The 22419-nt window shown below is 36.2% G+C and overlaps 1 protein-coding gene across 1 annotated transcript in view; it reads left to right on the top strand.

Moving 5' to 3' along the window:
* Positions 1–22419, top strand: part of ssh1a (slingshot protein phosphatase 1a) — a 61404-nt gene that overhangs the window by 3665 nt on the left and 35320 nt on the right. The window contains exon 2 of the mRNA XM_051921318.1: positions 16811–16848. Within this exon, the coding sequence (XP_051777278.1) occupies positions 16811–16848 (38 nt within the window). The remainder of the gene's footprint in view (positions 1–16810; positions 16849–22419) is intronic.

Below are 22419 nucleotides of genomic sequence, written 5' to 3'. Positions count from 1 at the left end.
AGTCACTTAGCTGACAGCTTACCTCACAAACTTGAACTTATTGTACATTAAAAAAACTCATTTACAGTGCTATTTAAATTTGGGTTGTTTTTGTTCCTCTAGCATTGCATAGTTTTATGCTTTGTATTAACGTCACTCCCTAAGGATGAAACATCATGTTTAATTCTTATTAGTGTTAAAAGGAGATTATTTTGAGAGAAATAGCATTTTATGCAGAAGAAAGTCTGTAATGTCCTTCAAAAGTTTGCTTTTTCCCTTTTTGGTGTCCATTAATGGCTTTTTTATGAGTAATAACTTTATTTTACAGAACATATTCTCAGGCATGTTTTATTTTTCGTGTTATATTTTATGTAACTCTGGCTTATTATTATAGTGGACAAAGAACATGTAATGAAAACTCGGTTATTCATCATTCTTCCTACTGTTGTTCAGTTTAGTTTGTCCACCATATTCATAGTGTAGTGAAGTACCACAAATCTCACTCCATTGGCACAAACTGCCTTTTGTCAGACATGTTGTCAGTCATGGCATGTGCAGTTTTATTTGCTCGAAAGCAAAAATGATAGTATTGTGAATACTGTCGTGGGACACCACACTGGAAGGACTGTTTGAAAGGAGGCACAGCCCAGCCAGGATGGAACTGAAGCAACATCCATTACCAAGGGATAACTTAATGGATTAGGAGGGAGTGTTGGTGCATCCAGGGCAGTGCTCCATAGACGTGAATCCGTTAGTGTTTATGGGGGTCGTAGTTCTGAGGGGCAGCACTGTTGGGGTCCATGGGTACCCCCAGAAGGTGCTGCAGGGTGAAGGACCCTGCTTCAGGAGTGCTTCCATTGCGCTATGCCCCCGTACCGGAAGTACTCCCGGGTTTGACATAAAGGTGAGCCGTCCAGCCTCTTAGGTGAGTCAGAGTAGGGAGGCAGAAGGCAAAGCTCACCTGGAGAAGGACAGGGAAGATTATAGATTGAAAGATCATGGATCGACCTGTGCTTGAGGTATTTTTTGAAAATTAAAACCTTTATTTTGACCCTGGGACTGAATAGTGTGCTGTGTCTTGGGAGTTGGGGCTCAATGGCGCCCCCTGTCTTTTACAGTATCCAAAGTTGCAACAATATGTAGTGTATACATAGTGAAGTGAAAAAGTGGATAGGGATTGAGGTTTAATGGTGGAAAATTAATCGGGGTGTCACACATTCTGGCAGCTATACATTCCATTCATTTTTGCTCTGTGGAATTGACCTTTTTTTTTGGTGTCTCTTTGCAGTCAGCACACACTACTTGAAGACAATCGTCTGTGCACTACTGCCACAGCTTTGACTGTGCTTGTCACTTCCATTGTGCACTGCTAAGGAGATTCCTTACTTGAAGGCGATGATGGTGTGATGTTCTTTAACCTTCATACCATTTGAACTCGCTTGTGCCCCCTGGTGGACTTTACAGTGCTAACACAGAGACAGGCAACGCTCACTTCATCTGTTTATTCTCTTGACCCATTTAATCCCATTTTGGGAGTTTTGGGAGTTGGACTGTCATGTATGCATTAGACGAAAGAGAAGCACTGCAGTCAGAACATCATGCCACCTGTCAGAGAGTGTGATTGCACACAGACAAACACTTGGTGAAGGCACATTAGGTGTAAAATTAATTGATAAGGCTTTGCTGATTGCGTCTCAGATGAAGGTCATGTCAGAAATAAGATGTAGCCTATGAAGGTCAAAAGTAAAGAAGAATTAGAAAGGACTGAGACAGGAATGTTGTGGTGGAAATGCAGAGTTTCACTTTGGGAGAGTGAGTGGAACAAGTCCAAAGTTGATCGCTGTCATTAAGTCCTAGGATAAGAAACTAGAATGGAGGAGGATGAGCAGGAGGCTGAAAATCCTTTGAATGGCAGTGACTGAGTTTGGTTAAGCTGTGTCACACCTCAGGATGCCCATGACTGCAAAAACAGAGAAAAGGTGATTGAAGGGAGGGGCAAGGAACCAGGTGGTAAATGAAAGAATGTCAGTTTTTAAAATATAGCACAGGACATCTTTTTTATTTAAAAGATAGATGGACCTTCACATAGAGCAGGTGCCTCAGAAGTGAAGGAGTGTTTAATAAGCATCAGAAGATATGCTTGGAATGCTGCAAGTGGTGGCTAAGATAAAATGAAGAATTTCACTTTAGCTTTGAGTTGAAAAGGACAGATGATGAAGGAGAAAGTGATGGAGTGTCTTGGGGATGATTTATACGTGCAGCATTGTGGCTAGGAGCTTCCAATAGAGAGGAGCAGAAAGAGAAAATGAACCTTTGAAGAGGAGCTTGCTGAGAGCTTTAATAAGGGAGGAAGAAGGTGAGCAATCAAAACATTATGTTGTAGAAATCAGGAATTTGACTCTTGCATACATTGTGGATGAATGAAAAAGAAGGAGGATGTGCTTTAGTGTTCCAAAAGGTCAGAGGATTTAGACCTCCTGTGGTTGGAAAATTTTGGAGTTCATGAAATATGAAGGACATAAGTTGCAAAAAAACTGAAGCAGAGAAAATGACCCTGTTGTTGTTCTAGTAATATATATGAAAATGTGAATCTGCAGAAAACCTGTTCAATAAAAGTAAAACAATTGATATCATGGTTGCCAGGATAAAAATTCTCCGAAGCTCAATTTGTGGCAGGACACAGTAGCAATAGGAAAATTAGGAACTATTGGTTAAAAGCAAATATTGGTATAATCCTGTGTATTGTCCAGTGTGACTGTAGATGGCGCTATACCAGCACTTAACCCGACATAAACAGACAGGAGGCACACTTACCAAAACAGAGGCTTCTTGTTTTTCTTCGCTCGTGTGGAACGTCTTCCCCGTCCCCACAAGCCCACAACAGTCCAATGCACAAATCCCAATCACAATCCTTTTTTTTTTTTTTTTTTTCTCCTCCATTCCTCTCCAGCAAGCTTAGTCCTCCTCCTCCCGACTGTGGCTCCCTGATTGGTGGCTGCTGGCTCCTTTTATAGCCCACCCAGGAGTGCTCCAGGTGTTTGATGACCTATGTCTGGCTGCATTGCCAGGTGTGGTGGAAGAACCGCCGACACGGACTTGGGAACAACTGCAGCACCCCCTGGCGGCACCCCCGGATCCCAACAGGGTTGTAGAGAACTCCATCTCCCATGGAGCCCTGCGGGAATCCGAGGCACCACTGCCACCCAGGGGGGCTGCCATCTAGCTTCCTGGGGGAGGTACTTTTCTGACCAGGCTTGGTCCATACAGTGAAGAGGCGTCCTGGCCGTCTGGGACACCAGTCATACCATCCTTTTTTTTTTCATGAAGCTCCTTCTCATTACAGTGCTTAGTCAAGCCTGCCACAATAAAATGTAAATAAGATTTTAAAGCTGCATTGCCATAGTGTGGCTGATTACTTAAGAGCATGAACTGGAGCAGATGCAATGAATCTGAAGTACATAATGACTTGTGAACTCCTTAACTTTTAAAATCTTATAATCAGACTGAATTCAAATGTTATAATCCAATTATAGTTTCTTTTTGAAAGTAAAATGCACTATTTGATACTAGTGATGTTATTTAACAGGAAGTGAATGTTTCCCAGTCTATGGAACAATTTTATGATTTCTATGTATCAGTACCCTTTGCTTGGAACACAAGTGTTTAAGACTTTAAACAAATGACAGTGGGCCGTTTAGTCCACCTGGCTGATTTGGTTGGCTATGTTGTCCTAATATCTCTTCCGCAAACTTTTCAAAGGTTTCCAATGTTTCCACTTTAACTACTTTATCCAGAGGTCTGTTCCAAATCACCATGATTTTTTATGCTTCCTTCTGAAAAACACGTTCCCATAATTTCCACTGGTGTCCTCTAGTGTGTGATTGAAGTTTAACTGAAGAATGCTGCCAGATTGGTTTTACAAGTGCTTTTGAGAATTTAAAGACCTGGGATGTTTCTATGAAAACGTCTGTGTTTAGGACTACAGAGGTTTAATTCCCAGATATTATCAGAGTAGGACATGATCTGTAGTCTGCATGACTTCAAGTGCTGCTATGTCTTATTTTGTTGCATGGTGACCAGAACCACACATGACTCAAAATATTGCCTCTAGCTTATTATATAGTCTGAGCGTAACGTCTTACACTTGTATTCAACAGTTTTTACAATTTAACGTGACATTTTGTTTCCCTTTTTAATGGCTTCAGTGCCATTCCTAGAAAATCAGAATTTGGCACTAATATAAGCCCTGTATGCTTTTCAGAGGTCAGCATTGCCAATCTTGTTTCTTATGACTGCTTGTTAGACTTTGTACTTGTTTAAATTATCCCACATTTTTTAAGTGTTTGCCAATTTTAAATATTATCCAGTTTTCCTACCTCTTCAGTGTTTAGTCTCCTTCTAATTTTGGGGTCATCTACAGATTATACCAGTATTATTACTATTAATTCAGATTCTGTCATTATTAACATTTTGAGTGAGTACTCATCCATGCACAGATTCAATGGAGAATGTACTGGTGAGCTCACCCTATCGGAGACACCCTCTTCTTATGTGTACTCTCGCGGCTATTGACCAACTTGCAATCCAGTTTTTCAAGTTGCCTCTGCTGCCTAAGGCTTAGTTTTAAAATTAATCGTACAGAACCATATTAAGAGGTTTTGAAAGCCTACGTAAATCATGTTGCATGACAGTTGCCTGTTCAAAAATGTCAATGTGGGTACATTTGTGCTGATTTGTTTTGTTGGTTTAAAAGTATGATGTGTTCTGCACATTCAAGTGTATCATTTTGGTTACTTTGTATGCAGAATAACTTTTAGTCATTCTGTATTTTAGACTGTAAACAGTTTTTCATGTGTTATTTCATCTTCATTTTTTACCACTTTTTTCTTTTTCTTCAGTCCTTTCCCTTATAACACGAGTACATGCTAAAGATTGCTCGACTAATTTGGAAAGAGTTAAAATTCATTATGACATGTTAGAGTTCATTCTTTTCTTCCCACCTCTGACATTAAATGGGTATAATAATACTACCTTATTACAATAACTAGTATAAATTATACTCACAAATACACGATAGTTGAATCAAACCAAAGATTAGCATGAACAGCTCCTTATTGATCTTTCTGCTGCTTATCTGTTATTTCACACTGCATTAATAACGTCTGTAGGCAGTCCGAGCAGGTCTAATAGTGGCCACTCGCTATCACTACTGAAGCAGATGATATTTTAATTCGATATTAATACCACAAAGGGCGTTTTTCAATGTACATTTTAAACTTTAAATTATTCTCAGCAGCTGGCATCATTTTTCAATACATTTTACAAATCACAATAAATTAAGCAACCAACAGGAAATGCACAGTGTTGTGGGCTATAGAATCAGCTGCTAATGTTAAATGTGCATGTTGTGTACATTTTCAGTGGCACATAAAAGCCATAATTTAAATTATTTGATGTGTATATAAAATAGCAGAAAAATGCACAGACCTTATTGCTTCTTGCTGCAGCTGATTATTACTATTTGAAATAGTTTTTTTTGTTTTTACACTTTTTCCTAGTAAACTCTCTAATGCATGAGATTGTTTTAGTAGTTTATTCCCATATTTAAAAACGATAAAGAGAAAACGTCTAGTAATATTTGCCTTTGCATACTTTGATTCTCTGTGTACGTTTGATGCACTGCATCATTGTGCGTGTGTGTGCGTGCGTGTGCGTGTGTGTGTGCGTGTGTGTGTGCGTGTGTGTGCGTGTGTGTGTGTGTGTGTGTGTATCCCCTCATATGTATTTATTTATGCTTCTTTAGCTCAAAACCCAAAGTACAGACAGGCAAGACACTACAAAATAAACAACTCTAACCAGGGACACATTTTCAGAATAAAAAAGATGATTTGTCCTCCCATGGAACATAAACCTTAGTTGATCATACATTGTACCAGACAGACTACCCAAGTTACTGTATGTTTTGTTAAAATATATATTATAGTGTGTGTATATGTACTTTTGTACTTCATTTAAAGAAAGCAGCCAGATTTGATTACATTATTTTCTCCTTATTAAAAGCAAATAATAATATTCTTATGAACTTTTCTTTTTACCCTACTTGTTAAAAGCAGTACTGTACTGTGTTGCCTTACAGATGAGCACCAATTTCAAAAAATATCTCTTCCCACATGTATACAGCACTTCCCTTCACACAGTACAAAAGCCTGATGAAAGAAAACTCAAAACAGAAATGATTTTTATCGGAATTCAGCAATCTGTGGACTAACATTTTTTTTACAACAGAGGGAAACCTAAAGTAAAAGAAGTGAGCATTATTTTGGATGAGGAGAATGCATTGCCTCTCTTCACTTTGGACATAGCAGAAAGAGATGATGCCTGGGAATTTAACTGGTGCTGCAGTATTGCATTTTCTTTAAACATATATAGGAACTGTAGGCACAATGAAAGCTAAGAAGATCAAATGGCCTTGGTGCTTTTCCAAGTGAACCTGAACTAAAATTAAAACTAACTGCATCAAAATAACCATTAATAACATAGCATCACATTCTGTAAGCCATTTCATTCAGATTAGGTTATGGAGGGCCAGAGCCTTTCCTGGCAGCCATGAGTGTAAGGCAGGAATCAGGCTTACAATATATGGTGCACCAGTCCTTCACAGAGGCCAATCACACACTCACACATTAATTAATCCTAAGTGACGTGAGAGGAGCACCAGAGAATTTGGGGTAAAAAAAAATACACAGAGACACAAGGAGAAATGTAGCTTCCATACAGACAGTTGTCAGTTGTGGCGTTGGAAGCTTTTTGGGTGGTAACAGATGAAGCACAAAGACTTGTGATAGCCATAGGCAGGAATGCGGTAAGATTTTTGTTTTGATGAAGTAATTTGTATGATATCCTTTTGATTACTCCTCTCTTAGTGTACTGATTCACAATACCATAAGTCCTCTTTGGATTTTATTTATCGGTTTGTACGTACTATTGCATATTCACTGGTAAAGTCACTGTTGGTTCAGTAAAAAAAAGTGCAGACCATCTATATTTAATGATGATTGTTTTTCTTTTATAATGTATGTTATCTCAGTGGAGGTGATGCTGCATCCAAAGTTAACCGGTTGTGCACGAACATTGCATAAGATAATTGATGGCATGCATCTTTGTTCTGAGTGATGTACTTCTAAATTAGGCAAGGGAAGCTCCACAACCTGCTGTTCCTTTTAGCATATTACTTCGCAATTCACTGTTGTGGTGCAGCTGACTGCTAATGAGGAAGCTATTGAATAGGAAGAGAGACATGGATCAGTGCCTCTAACCGTTCAGCAGGTGCTTCTGGATTATAATGAGGAAGGCTTTAGAGAAGCAGTCCCCAGCCATTTTTCAAAGTATGATTGAAAACTATAGAAAGTTGAAAATTAAATAAGTTTGTGGAGTGTGAGTTAATTGATAACTTGGTTTTACTCTACAGGTTCAGTTTATCAGGCTGTACATGCAAGTGTAAATGTTGATTTATTTTCACACTTTCCTCAATATTGTCTAAATTCAAATTAAAGAACTTAGATACAGTATGACTCTCATCACAGTAGCGTTGGCTACTTTTTGATGAAGTCTATCTTTGTAGTATTTTATCTGTTTGCTCTTTTTTCATGCATAAAAAAATTTTTAATTACTTAATAATACATTACTGAATGAAGTCAGTAGACAGATTGGGAGAGCATGGGGGGTCATGAGGTCGCTGGAAAGGGGTGTGTGGCGCTCCCGATATCTCTGCACAAGAATGAAGGTCCAAGTCTTTAGAGTCCTGGTGCTTCCTGTCTTGCTATATGGTTGCGAGACATGGACACTATCCAGTGACCTGAGACGAAGACTGGACTCCTTCAGTACTGTGTCTCTCCGGAAATCCTTGGGTACCGTTAGTTTGAGTTTGTGTTGCTCATGGAGTCCTGAATGAGGCACATTACCTGCATTGTGAGGGAGTGTCAGTTACGACACTACAGCCATGTGGCGCGTTTCCTGTGGGTGATCCAGCTCGTAAGATCCTCATTGTTGAGGACCCGAGTGGCTGGACCAGACCAAGGGGTCGTCCATGTAACACCTGGCTGCGGCAGATAGAGGGTCATTACCAGAGGGTGGGACTGGACAGTGTGTCTGCCTGGGGGGTTGCAAACTGGGATCCCGAGATGTTTGTAGTGGGTGCGGCAATGTAATGTACTAGTGCATGCTCCCCAACTTGACTTGACTTAATAATACGTTCATGCTTAAATGAAAATTATATATTAATTCATCCTTAAACTTGTAAAAGTGACAAAAATTGTTAACTGCAGATAAAACTTTTGATTGTCTACTGGCTATGCTATATTTGTCCCTAAATGCACTGAAACATAAATAGCTGAAGTAACTATTGTGTATTTTCTTAATTTGTGGTGATTAATTAAATTAAGTTACTTTGCAATATACAGTTGTGATAATAAAACTGCTTAAAGTGTCACTGATACCTGAATACACTTGTGGGTGTGTAAATCCTGACAGTAATAGTTTGTCTAAGTTGTTCTTTCTGGAATTTGTAAGAACCAATAGACTCAAGTTAAGCATTAGATTTAAAGGGAAAAACAACACTTGTGTCTGTCTTTCAAACACAAGGGGGCGACATTGCACGTTAAAACTTTTAAGCCTAGTAATTTCCCACTTTTTTTATTCTAAATATTTCATATGTGGTTCAGTGATTTGACAGTTTTAATTAAGAAAATATCTGTTTTTTAGAAGTATAAAAATGTCTGAATTTAATTTTGCATTTTGTTTTTGTTTAAATTATTATTTTTGTATTCCTTTTGCCAGCTTTTTTTAATTTGTGTGTTTGGAAATATACTTTACATGGTGTACTTTTTCTTCTACTTCTAAAGAATAAATCCAGAATCTTTACTTGAACTACAAATCACAATTTATTTGGAGGTCTTAAACTGTTGATTAGCTTCTGGGGTCATTTTGAGACGAATTTAAAATCCCATTTTTCACATATGTTCTCTAAAGATGGTGTACTTTACCTTGTAGAAATGATTTATGTTGTTCATAGAGTAGAAGCAGATTCTTGAATAAATAAAAGGACTCTTTAGCTATGGAGTCCCTGAAGTCTGAAGTGGTCCATATGGCTATTTTAGAAATATTTTCCCAGTCATTACATTCCACTTTTCCTTGTTACCTACATTATCTTACATTTGTATAAGATTTCATTTACATTTTTTGTCATCTAGGAAATTGTCTGATTCCAGGAGGACTACTGAAGTATCTGTGTGTGTTTTTTTAAAACATAATACTGTATGTAATTAATCACACAGTATAATTAAAGTGAGGGATAAAGTAAATATTTCCACACAAGTGTATTCTTTCATTAAATGTGGTTATAGGGAGCTTTTGTTTTTTTAAATAATATATGTCTCATGTCGTCAATTGGCAGAATGCTTTTGTTTATTTTATACCCTGTAAATAACTAAAGTGTTGTAAGTGGCCTTCTTATTTCTTTTTGATTTAACACTGAACTATTCCACATCCGTTCCATAGACAACTGTTAGATTCAGTTGATGTTTTACCAGCATCTAAATCTTAACCTTAATTTTTAACTGAACTTTAGAAATCAGTGTCTTGCATGCTAAAAAGACTTGTAAAATGGACTCCAATTGCAAAGAAGGGCTTAAATGGGGGCCACAATAACTTAAGGCCCAAATATTCCTCATCAGGAAGCCCATTTGACTGTCTTAAAAAATAAACCTGACTGCCTGACTTTAATGTAACTATGCACTTTTGTTTGAGAGTTTGCAGTCTCGTAGGATGCTTGACCTAGTTTGATCAATAGTTATTCCCTTCTTAAAATATCTTAAGAGTGGCACCCAAGGAGCAGTCAGTAGTTACATGTAGCATTGTGACATGTGCATTTCCTGAGCTACTGTATGGAAGAAAGAACTGCTAAAACAAATCATCAAAGAAACTGATTAGTAACCAGCACTGATTCTTGTGTCTCCAGGTTTAGATAATGCTCCTAGGTTTTTGCTAGCCTTGTTTGTAACAGTATTGAAACTTATTCAATTAGCTATTGTGAATGCTGTGTATTGATACAGTAATCTGCTCTTTATTTAGATACTATTGTCAAATAATATTTCTGCCACTGAAAGTATCTTTTAACCAATATAGAAAAACACTATTTGAAAACATATTGTACTGTGAAGGGGGAAATTCAGAACTGCAAAAAAGCAAATTAAACAGACATATAGTTATTTATGAATGAAGCACCAGTCATATAAAAATGAGTAGCGTATTGCTTAGTTGTAAATGAAACCTTGTGCCTTTGAGTCAAGTCATACTAGTGAGTGTACCAGTAGTTACTTTTTTTAAGCAGTATGGAAGATGTTGAGAGAACTGCCATTAAATTATATAATTTTGAGCATGATTCAAAAATAATTGAATACTTTAAAAATATATCACTAAGTAAGTGAGTGTCATATAAACATGCAGTAAGCACCAAATAGTAGAGTGACCTGCCATTTTTTCAATTTTTTCTTTAATTTGGATGAAATCTACATCATGGCTGCAATGTCAATCATTGACGGAGATATCCCACAAAAGGACTGGGAAGAATCTGATTACAGGATTGGTCTCAGAACCCCAGAATCGCATACCTGAAGGTGCTGGGTTTTTTTTTTTTTGGTTTTTTTTGACTAATAGCATCAGATTTTTCTTTTAGAACTCTACTTTTTCTATTGCCTGTGTATCTATTCAATGTAACTGCGTTCTGATTGATTTATATACAGTATCTATTACTTATGGTACGGCATTTATTCGTTATTTTCATCTTTTTCATTTTGATTTTCTTATTTAATTGTCATAGTGTAAAGCACTTTGAGCTACTGTACATCTTTTTTTGTATGAAAATGTGCTATAGAAATATATCTTGTAGTTGTGTGACATGAGGAGTGCATATTAAGCATTTGTAAGATAGGGGAAAAAAGAACAGAGCTCCTTTACAGATTAGTTTAGAGTACACGTCAATGTGATACTTTAATTACTGAGTAATACCGTTTTAAACGTGTTCAGTTCTTTATGATTCACCTAGTATTACTTAAATAATTGAAAACCTATATTTCATTGATAAACACACAGATGTAAATTACACTAATATCACAGGCTTGAGGACCTTGGAACAGGGATATCGAGCAAAATATTATGGTTGAGGTTATTTATAGTCTTTAATACTGATTTCCATTAAATGCACATCTTGTTAAGTTGATAAGTTTCTTTCCCTAAAAATAATTTTCACTCCTGAAGTGCCCTGTCATCCCTAGAGCAATGCAGTCTTTGAATGTTACATTGCGTTTCTGACTTTGGCACAGAGGAACTGTTAGCTATGCGGGTCCTAGCTGTGTAATTATAACCCTTCCTTGACTTTACAAAAGGAAAATTATGAATTTGGATTTGAGAATGGAAGCACTGATGCAATTTAATGACGTGCAACAGAAAGCCACTGAGCACCGTGTGATCTAAAGCCTACGTTGCTTGTACCACTAAGTGTGTTTTGTTAAGATGTATAAACTGCCACAAAATGAAAGAGGGTGTCATTGCCCAGAGACACAGGCACCAGAGTCACTAACTCATAGGTCAAACCAGACGTCAGGTGCACCTCAGTACAAAGCCTCAGCTGGACAAACAGCCCAGCATTCCACTTCACCTTGTTTGAGGTTCATTATTGTGGCATTTATCTAACCGAGGAAAAACTGGATGATGATACATGTCTGCCGCTTTGTGTAAAGAAACCATACAACAGCCAAAATGTGCCTGTGCTCTAACCTTTAGGTACTGAAACAGGATTATGTGGAAATGCTAAGCAGAAAACCATCGCTTCCTTCTCCCTGCACACGTTATGAGAGATTGAGCCTGATAAGCATGTAGTCATGCAGTATCTTATAGTGCAGCCTCTGTCTAGACGTTTGGAAAACCAGGAAAGACAAAATTAGGTAACTGAGGTGAGGATCCTAAAACCCCATCAAGCTTTAAAGTCTACTACGTTTACTATAGCTGCAGTCAACTACTTCCAGTAATTTATTAGTGCTTGCAGTTGTTATTAAAATGGAGTTACCTTAGGAAATGGTATGGGATTTGTTCAGAAAGGCAAAAGCTAAGCATCCCCTGTTTGCAGTATTTAGGAAGTGGCACCCTTGACATCTCTGCTTGCATCAAAGTATTTTTATTGTTAAAAATTTCGTACCTTTTATTTTATGTATGGTAAGAAATGCCGAACATTTTCCACATTTAAGTATTTTTAGATTGGTATGAGTGTTGTGTATTATCCTTGTTTGTCATTAAGACCGCTACATGTTAGAGACTTCCCATAGCAGTACTTCACGAATCATTCTCTAAATAACGCAAGAGAAAAGTCACATGACCTCATTTTTAATGAATTGTCTAAGCAAGATAGATACGTAAGTCATCCACTTCCCTTTTTCAGACACTTCTACCTTTTGGTTGTGGATGGAATGGGCAAGGTTGGCAGTTTGTGGGAGTTTTCAGTTTCTCTGTTCTGAGACTTCAGTGCCCTGCAGCTATGAGAGTGCCGTCTGCCTCTCAGTTTCGGCCATAGTGCTAAAGCTGTGATTGTGTTTAATCTGGCCGATAAAACAGCAGTCATCCTAGATACAATCAGCTGCTTGCTTTACAGTAACTGTGAACAATAGGCAACTGAACTGACATTTATTACAATGATATTTGAGCTGTGTGCTGCGCTTAGGGTTTACAGCACACCTGCAGTAAAGTGATATTTCTTATAGTAAATGGAATGGGGTTTTTTTTTTTTTTTTAAGTGCAATTTGTCATTAAAACCACTGTAATCAAGCTGTTTGATTTTAGTTTTTTTTTGGCATAGTGCAGCAGTCCATTGACATCAAGTAACCCAGGTCATAATGGTTCATATTCCTATCTCATATTTGAAAAGTAATTAAGTGGTACAGTTTTATCTTAAATGTAGATAGACTTTTGAGACTCTATCATTCCCTGCCCACAGAGGTGTTAGAAGACATGGCCTGGCTGGGTGTTACTCTTTTCCCTTGAGATTTTTTTATTGGATCATTAGACTGGGTCATTGTATAGTAATAATATTATGTATGATTTGTATTGTATTCTTCTCAAACTAAGAAGTCCTTTCCTGCAAATCTTACACATTAACCTCGAGTGAATTCTTCCTAAAATACATTATGGGAAAGTGTCAGAAGATAATGATCCATCTTTATTATTATTGTGACTTTATCTATGAAAGTCAAACTGACGGCCAGCAGTGCAATAGCTGAGCCATTGAGTTAGATCAGGAATCAAAAAAAAAAGAAATATTCTTGATTGATGAATTTGGTACTTTGGTTGGTACTTTGCAGGATACTGTGAGACTTTGGCTGATGAGCTATTTAGTTTTTTTTTGTTTATCATATGGCTCTCTTTTTGAAAACTTTAAGTTGAAAATCTGCATGTGACAATGGAGTTTACCTCTGTCCAGCTATCTGTTTTCTTAACAACTTTTACTTTGTGAAGGGGGTGAGGAGTTGAGTCTATTCCAGTAACAATGGACAGGGCAAGAGCCAATCAAGGACAACAATGTCTGTCCCAGCGCTCACACATTACAAGGCCATGTTAAACTTTTATATAAATTTGGTAAAATTAAGTTTTAGGAATTACATATTATTTCCAACAATATTATGTTCTTTGTATTAAGTAAAACTGGCCCGTATTAATGTCTTCTTTGATAAAAAAAAGTGCAGTGAACTTTAGAATAGTTGTATTTTTTAACAATTTTTTTGAAAAAATAAATATTCACATTACATAATCTAAAATTATTTCAGGTAAAATAGACGGACGTAAGGTAGTTCCCTTCTCAAATCACAGTGCCAGAAAGTGGTGATGTGTTTCATGTTAATTAGCATATGCAAGTAACAATTTCAGTATACTTTGTTCAAATGAAATTAATAACCCAGGAGTCCTATAAGTTATGTCTGTATAAAATATTATAAATAATATGAGGAAGCTTTCAAAAAAAATGTTGAGAACATACAGCCTCACATAGAAGCAATCCAAGATGGAAACAGAACAGAACTAACTTATCCGCTTTTCTTCCCACAGAGCCTCTAAAATGTATTGAATAGCAACATCCATCCATTTTCCAACCTGCTGAATCTGAACAGGGTCACAGGGGTCTGCTGGAGCCAATCCCAGCCAACACAGGGCGCAAGGCAGGAACCAATTCCGGGCAAGGTGCCAACCCACTGCAGGACACACACACACACACACATACACCAAGCACACACTAAGGACAATTTACAGTCGCCAATGCAGCTAAACTGCATGTCTTTGGACTGCGGGAGGAAACCGGAGCACCCGGAGGACACAGGGAGAGCATGCAAACTCCATGCAGGGAGGACCCAGGAAGCGAACCCAGGTCTCCTAACTGCGAGGCAGCAGCACTACCACTGCGCCACCATGCCGCCTGAATAGCAATATAATTCATTCAATTTCTGTTCACTAGTTGCGTGCACATGTCAAAAACTCCAAGTGATCAGGTACATGCAGTCCTTCCCCCTCCTCTAATCCTCATTCAAAATAGTCCTTTTTCCTATGTATATGTACACGGAATGTTGGTAAAACACTTTTTATCTAAGTAGAAGTAATGCATTAATCAATAGTACTGTGTAATTTAAAAGATAATGGAAATAGTTGGAATACATTAGATACTTCCAATTAATATAAAAATAGCCTTGCACGCAACGCTTCATTCCTTAGGTTCGTGGAAAGACTACTGGCCTTTTCATGTTGGTAAAAATCGGAGTCACATGATATGCTTTTAAGTTTAATTTGCTTTGTGCTCTAACTCCACTAAATTGATTAGGGGATGGGCATTTACTCAGATTACTTTTTATTTTGTAGTCCACTGCAGTCTTCTTACTTTCCATACTGTTCTTTAATTTAATAGGATTACTCTGTAAAATTCTTTCTTTTTTATTTTGTGTCAATTGATATTTGCCAAGCATACTTGAGGTTGAAGAAGGAGAGAGCTTTCTCTGTGTGTGAAGCTCATATGTTTAACTTACATTAGTGAAATGCAACTTTTTATTTTTTATTTCTGGCTTTTTATTTATTATTAAAAACTTTTTAAATAACATCATAATCTCCAGCTGTAAGAGATTTCCTAGTCTGGAAATATTTTTGACTTTGAAAAGCCTTACTATCCATTGTGCTGCTGTTTTTTTTATTTTTTCTCATAACAATAAAAGAATTGTATTTATCCAGTTCATCTACATTTTTTGTCCTAGTGTCCCTCGGTCTTTAAACTCTGTCTGACTGCAGATATGAAAAAAGCCTTAATTACTCAAGAGATTCTAAACCAATTGTGGTGGATCTCGAAAGGCAGAGCCTTTTGGATGTCAGCACTCTAAACGTAATGTCCATCCATTCATTTTTTAGCCAATTTGCCCAGTTCAGGATCACTTGATATCAATACAGGTCCTGGCAGCCCTGTACCACCCCTAGTGCATCTCAGGGCACATTTATATATTGTATGCAATCAAACTGGTGTGTTTAGTGTCACAAATTAACGTAACACACATGTTTGGGATGCAGGTGACTAAATATGCATTTTTTAACCTTTATTATTCCAGAGGAAAGTTTAATTTGCAGCAGGAAACATTGTTGCACAGACAGTAAAAAACAAAGCAAAACACACAACATATGACAGTCAGTGTTACAATCTGTACACACACCCATAAGATGTCAACTAATAAAAATAATGACCTCTATCAGTACATCATATCATAATAATTTAGAATGCTTATTGCTCAGGTTCTAAAAGAACCCTTAGGTCTCTTACACTTGACCCTTGGGAACGCCAGTCTGCAGTGTGATGTCATCAAATGAAACTTGAAAAAAAGGCCTACTGGATGAGAGAATTACGTCAGTCTTTTTTTTTTTTTTTCCTAATTTGTTTTTTCATACAAATCAATGAAAAAAAGACTACTGCAAACCCGAATTTTACTACTCATTTTGTCGATTTCTTTTTAGACAGTATGCAGTTTGTTCTTAATGGAAAACATACCAATCCCCCATATAATAAAAGCATATAATACATTTGATAAAAGTTTCTATTACTGTTTTGTCTACTTTAAAACAATTTTGTTTTGTTAGAGTAGCAATTTCTAACCCTGCCTATAGATTGGTTCTGTAGTAAAAGTAACTTTTTTTTCCGATTATTAACAATTGTCCCTAGATATTTGCATTGTACCACTGTGCCATACTCTTCCTTTTTATTAATGATGATAGAAGGGGATTAGGGGAGCACAAACTCTACAGCCACATCCTTGGTCTTAAGCTCTCACTGCACCTCAGCTCCATGAACCAAATCACTGCTGGCACATGTGTGAACAGCACTTGAACCACTGGATATTTTTGAATTACTCTGAAATAAAGTTATGGTTTTTAGTTGAGACCTCTAATGAATCAAAAATAGTGTTTTGCTGCCCTTGTGTGGTTTATGTATTGGAAAAACAACATCCTTCTGTTTTGTGCTGTGAGACACAGATACTTGATATCTACTGTACAGTTTATTAAAAGTAGTACAGCATGGTAAAGGTGCTATATAAATGCATCATTAGTATTTCTGTAGTACATTGTAAGCATTTTAATATTATTTAGCACTTTGACAGCCAACCGTTTTCTACTGTATATAAAGGAATATTTGTCCTGAAGCTTGAACATAATTTTGAATTGTTAGATTTTAAAGCTAAGACATACTGATGCAATTTCATTTGTTCTGCAGGATTTTGGGAGTGATGATGAACGCAGATTAAACCAGAGGTAAGTTTCCATTTTGGAGACTGAATTCTTAAATATTATCTTTTGAGACTCACCTTGTTTTTCTTGTAATTTTAGCACCTTTTTTTTGTTATCATAAATATATCAATAAATATATCAAATCGCCAACAAAGTGCACTGTTTCAAAAATGTCATAAGCAAAAGTGTGTTCATTTTATGTCTGCATGTATTCCTAAACAAAACCAAATCATAATGTGTATTTTCTCTTTTACTTTAATTATTATCCATTTATTTGGTCATTATTATAGTTGACAGTATTATAGTTGAACAGTCTTTGAGAAGATGTTTATGAACTCAACAATTAATAAGTCCTCTGTTTAGGTTGTCATTAAGGAATACTCTTACTGTGTTGTAAAAATCCATCGATCCATCCATTATCCAACCCACTATATCCTAACTACAGGGTCATGGGGGTCTGCTGGAGCCAATCCAAGCTAATATAGGGTGAAAGGCAGGAAACAAACCCCGGGGAGGGTGCCAGCCCACCGCAGGTGTTGTAAAAATATTCAGAAAAAAACTTGCTGAACTGCTCTGTCCAAAAAGTCTCAGGTTTATTTTGTTCAGTGTCTTACTTAAATTACACAGTTTCTAAGAGTTATTGAGTAAACTGTCTTCTGTTTGCCTATTCATGTATCTCTGGTGCATTGTGTTTGAAAAGTCTGCTGGATGATATAGTGTCTTCTTTTGTTTATGCCCAGAGGTAAAGAGTGCTGATGTTTCCGTAAAGTGGATGTTCATACGTTTCTGACGCGCCTGATATTTCCCAAAGTGGCTAATTCTGCTCTTATTCCCATGCTCTAAATGAAGTATAAATGTACATTGATTGAATACATTTTAAAAGCATAATAATATCAGCATTAATGATTACTGTAGTAGAAATCAACATTTATTGCTTTTAATTTTAATAGAAAATTGTGGTACTGTCAACAGCAAAACTATAAACGCATACCAAATTGTGGTTGCTAATTGCTTCCTCTTTATTAAATGATGTAAACCCATGTTATTTTCATTATCATTACTAAAAATGTATTGTTCAAGGTTCAGATTTAGAGTAAGCCTTACTCAGAAAGCATTATTGTATGTAAAGTCATTAAAAATTTATATCAAATTTTAAAGTTTTCCAATGGTTTTAATTATTAATCAGTTACAAGATAAACCAGAATTTGGCATTGATTTCACATTTTCAGCACTTTTATACTCAGGACTGTCATTGTGGTTGTGTACTGATGAGGGGAAAAAATGCACCTTATTTCTAATTTAAGACTGTATTTTGTTCTTTGGACTACAGAGTATGTTGCTAAATGTTTTTCTTAATTTTCACTGTTTTTTTTGTGGGAAAATAGAATTTGTTACTAAACTGATTCATAAAGTTCCATGTGATGACTAAATGAAATTTTTAAGATTAGTTTGTGGATTGTCCTTAATTAACCATTTTACCCACCCCCTCTTTTTTTCTGAAAATTCTGCTATTTTGTTAAATCGCTGACTTTTGTTTTTTCTGGAAAACAGGATGATGAATCACATCCATGAAAACACAGCTTTTTCCTGTCTTAGTGTGTTGCTCACAATAGAGGAAAGACAGGGAGTCAGTGGCCTCTCCATCTTCAGAGCAGTCAAACGGTCACCGCAGAAATCGACACACAATAAATAGAGCAGCCTTCTGAATGAGTTTAGCAGGATGTTTTTCTGAAGTCATCATGTGACGTAAATTATAAATTGATTGAAAAATAAAAATGGTGAACAGCTTCATTATTGTACTATAGGCAATAAAATGTGTAAGCGTTATATTTAATCATGTTTAAAAGGTCTTTAAAAGAGTTATTGCCAAATAAACAGATAATATGGTGTCAGACACGTAGCCAACAGTTCTTGGAATTTATCTTTCAACAGACAGTAGTCAGGCTTTAAGAGTTGACTTTGTAGTTTATTTGTTATTGAAATCATAATTTGTTGTAATTGAAAATTTGTATTTTCATTAGTATTTTAAAGTAATTTATTGCAAATAGTGCAATTTAGATTAAAACTTTAAATTTGAATGCAACTAAAGTCATGATGTTTAATAACTGTAGCATTAATTCTTAGGTTAAGAGTTTGTGAGTCATAGGGTACATAGAGTAAAATAAGACTGTTGTACATTACTGAATTGTTTTAAAAAGCAAACCTTTAATATACTGGAGCTTATTTTTCATTATTTATTTTTTTTTTAATCGCTCAATACCAGTTACAAGATACTGTATAATACATGCTACATAACTAAAAATGTTTTTTTAAATAGAATTTATTTTTAATTCTTTTTTTATGTTACATTGTAAAATATTACCTATTTTTTTTACAGCAAAGTCACTAAGAATAAAAGTAATTTTTATAAAGTACTTATACTATAGTCAGTGTTGAGGGATGATATAATGGGTTTGTAATCATGTACCAGTATTAGGCAGTTGAAGTTAAAGTACATATAATTTAATGTACACATAAATTAACATTCTCAAACCCACTTAATCGTTTTTAAGTTAATGCGGGCTGGAGCCAATCCTGACGTATGAATAACTAATTAAGAGTGTATTTTAGAGTTATGTGGTGGTTTTTAAACAACCTAAATTCTCCTCATTGATTAATCATAATCGGCCGAGTGTACCTGTGCTGATGATTATGGGCTGAAGTGCCATCCACAACCCGATTTCTTTTTCCCCTGGGACATGTTCGTTTTTCCTATGACCCTGAACAAAAAAAGAGTTTGTCCATATTTGAGATAGACTTTGTAGCGGCACATAGAAACAGTGAAGATTATCAGGAAGGAACAATGGCACTGGCTTCTCAGACAGAAAAAAATGTCATGTGAAGACAATCTTACTCTTCTTTGTACATGGATATCATTTTTCATGGGAAGCATGCTGTGTGAGTGAGGTCAATGAAAGCAAGGCTTTTTTTGCTTTAACATGTCTGACTGTACATCTTCCTGTGGCAATTTGTTAGCCTTTTTTCTGTCCCTTTCACCTTAAGACCGCTGAAGAGTTTGTTAATTGAAGCACACCAGGTTAAACTGTGTGTATTATTGACAAGTTAATAACAGTCCTGCATCATTGAGAATCTCAATGTGAGTGCTTTTCTTTATAATTGTTAAGAAGCTGTACCACTCTCCATTAACACATGAGTGTCAGTTACTGGCCTCTGCCTTTTTTTATGGTTGTCTACGAGGACTCTGGTAGAAATGCATCTGTCAGGATTGTTGTGTCCCAATCTAATTACTAATTGTTTTTGCATCAAAACTAAACAATCTGAATCTATTTGTTTATTTTATTACGCAATTCATCTACAAATGTCATGTCGGAGATTTGATGTAAACAGTTAAAATACTGTTTTTTGACTGACCAAAATGTGATTAAGTGAAGACTGCTGTTCAGCAGAGTATCCCATGCCACCATTTGTGCATCTAACTAAACCATGAAGTCCCTGAATCTTTCTAATTAAAAGTGTTATTTGATTATTTTACAAAATTGGTGTCATTAAAAGTTGTTATTCATTAATGTGGTAATGGAGTCCACCAATCTAAATACTAAATATAAAACAAACTGCCCTTTAAAATGTGCCTTAGACATAAATCTAAATATTTTAAGACTTTGGCTAGGTAACCATTGTGCTAAAGTTGCAACTGTAACATGCCATAATGTTGCATTTTTATTGTGTTAATTCTGTTTATCATGAAAGACTACTGTTTACAGTAATTACAGTAGGTATAGAAAAGAATCACCTCCTTCAAAATGCTCACATTTTGTTGATGTGCATCCTGAAATTAAGACACACACAAAAAATATTATTCCAGCTGTATTTATTTACTCAATTCAACTTATAACAGCCAAGAGAAAGATATAATCCGTGAGATGGTTAAAGGGTCGTGCATCTGTGTCAGTTCTTTGCAGAACCACTTTTTGCTTTGAAGCGGGTGATTAGAGTGAATAGAGCTACACCCCTTCAGTCGTTCCATCCCATATATTAAAAATGTCCCGATTGTATCTTGAATTAACCACCCTTTGATTTTTTTTTTTTTTTTTTTTTTTTGGCCAAAGTCATTCTTTTAGTTTCTTTGAGGTATTGCAGGTACAGGCACCAGTGGAAAGTAAAGAAAATGTTGCATACATAATTGGCGTGATCATGTAGTGTGATGTGCTGTAACAAGAGAGAAAAAGCTAGCCAATATTAGTCTGAAAGGTCAGAGTTTCTTTCATCTGTCATAGTTTGTTAGCATGTAAAAAATAGTATTTTTTTTTTTAGTAGTAAAACTTATTTTAGGCAGTCCTTTGTCCTAGCAGAGTTTATTGAATTATTTGAAACTTACATGAGTAAAAGATTCCTGCCCTAGATCAATTCTTACATTTCCTATTGACTCTGGCTTATGTTGCTGGTCAGTGCTCAACACGGTTTTAGAGGAAACGATATTCTTTTGGGTTGAAACAGATAATTAGCAGGAATAATTTGAATTTTAGATATAATTCTAATTTCACCCTGTAGAACATCCTGTAAAAGTGATACCTTCTATCAGATTTGAATGTAATGCTTTAATCTGTAATCTTGTATTGTTACAAAGGTTTGTAAGGTTTAGATCAAGTGCAGTAAATATTGAATCATGGTTTCCTTTAACTTATTACATACAGTATTGACATTTACAGCCTGCACATTTACAGGTCACATGAAATTAACATCACTCCTGGCTTGCATTGTACATAGCAGCACATCACAGTACGACCTCTAGGGGATACCTTAGTGCTCCATAATATTGCATAAATTTTTCCACCAAGACCCCTAACACCCTCCCGTTCTTTGAAGTCTATGTATATAAGAGCTCTCGACAATCCAGTCTTGCTGGAATTTGTGTGCATTTTGTTGCATCACAAGGAGTAAGAAGAAGTCAACAAAATAGGGAATGCTGTGTGTACCCAAGGAAGCTACTTGTTAACAATGTTGCACAAAACTTTTCTTCATCTATTTCACAATTCACTTTCCATGCAGCTCGCCACCTCATCTCTTTTTCCTGTGCAGGGCAGCTGCCGTTTTATTTTAGTCGCAGCCACAGCATGGTCAGTGGCACTTGTTCTGCTTCCGGCTTTCATTTGCATGAACTGCACATCCTATTTCTCTGTGTGATCACAGCTGAAGATAAAAAAGGATACAGTGCCTAAGAGTTCCCCACTCACTACAGCTTTCTTACTGACAAACATCAAAAAAAAAAAAGTGTCAGATAATTTTCTTATTTCTATAATGTCACCAAATTTCCGTCAAATCAGTCAAAGTTTTTTGGCGTATTTAGTTTTTCTGTTGTAATGGGGGGTTTACCCCTAAATATTGATATATCAGAAATGTCCTTTCTTATTAGGGTGCTTGGTACCTACTGGCCTAGATGTACCACCCTGCTAAATTTCAGCTAAATGGGAAATTTTGTTGGTGAGTGAGTGAGTCATCTTTGCTTTATCAGTAAATATATAAATGCTGTAAAACAAATGTTACGTTTTGTTCAGTTTTTGTAAATGGGTGAATCTTTACTTGAGTTGGCAGTAATGA

The sequence above is a fragment of the Erpetoichthys calabaricus genome, chromosome 18 (assembly GCF_900747795.2).
Source record: "Erpetoichthys calabaricus chromosome 18, fErpCal1.3, whole genome shotgun sequence".
NCBI classification, from domain to species: Eukaryota; Metazoa; Chordata; class Cladistia; order Polypteriformes; family Polypteridae; genus Erpetoichthys; species Erpetoichthys calabaricus.
The sequence above is the reverse complement of the archived record's forward strand: the minus strand, read 5'-3'. Positions and strand labels throughout refer to the sequence as shown.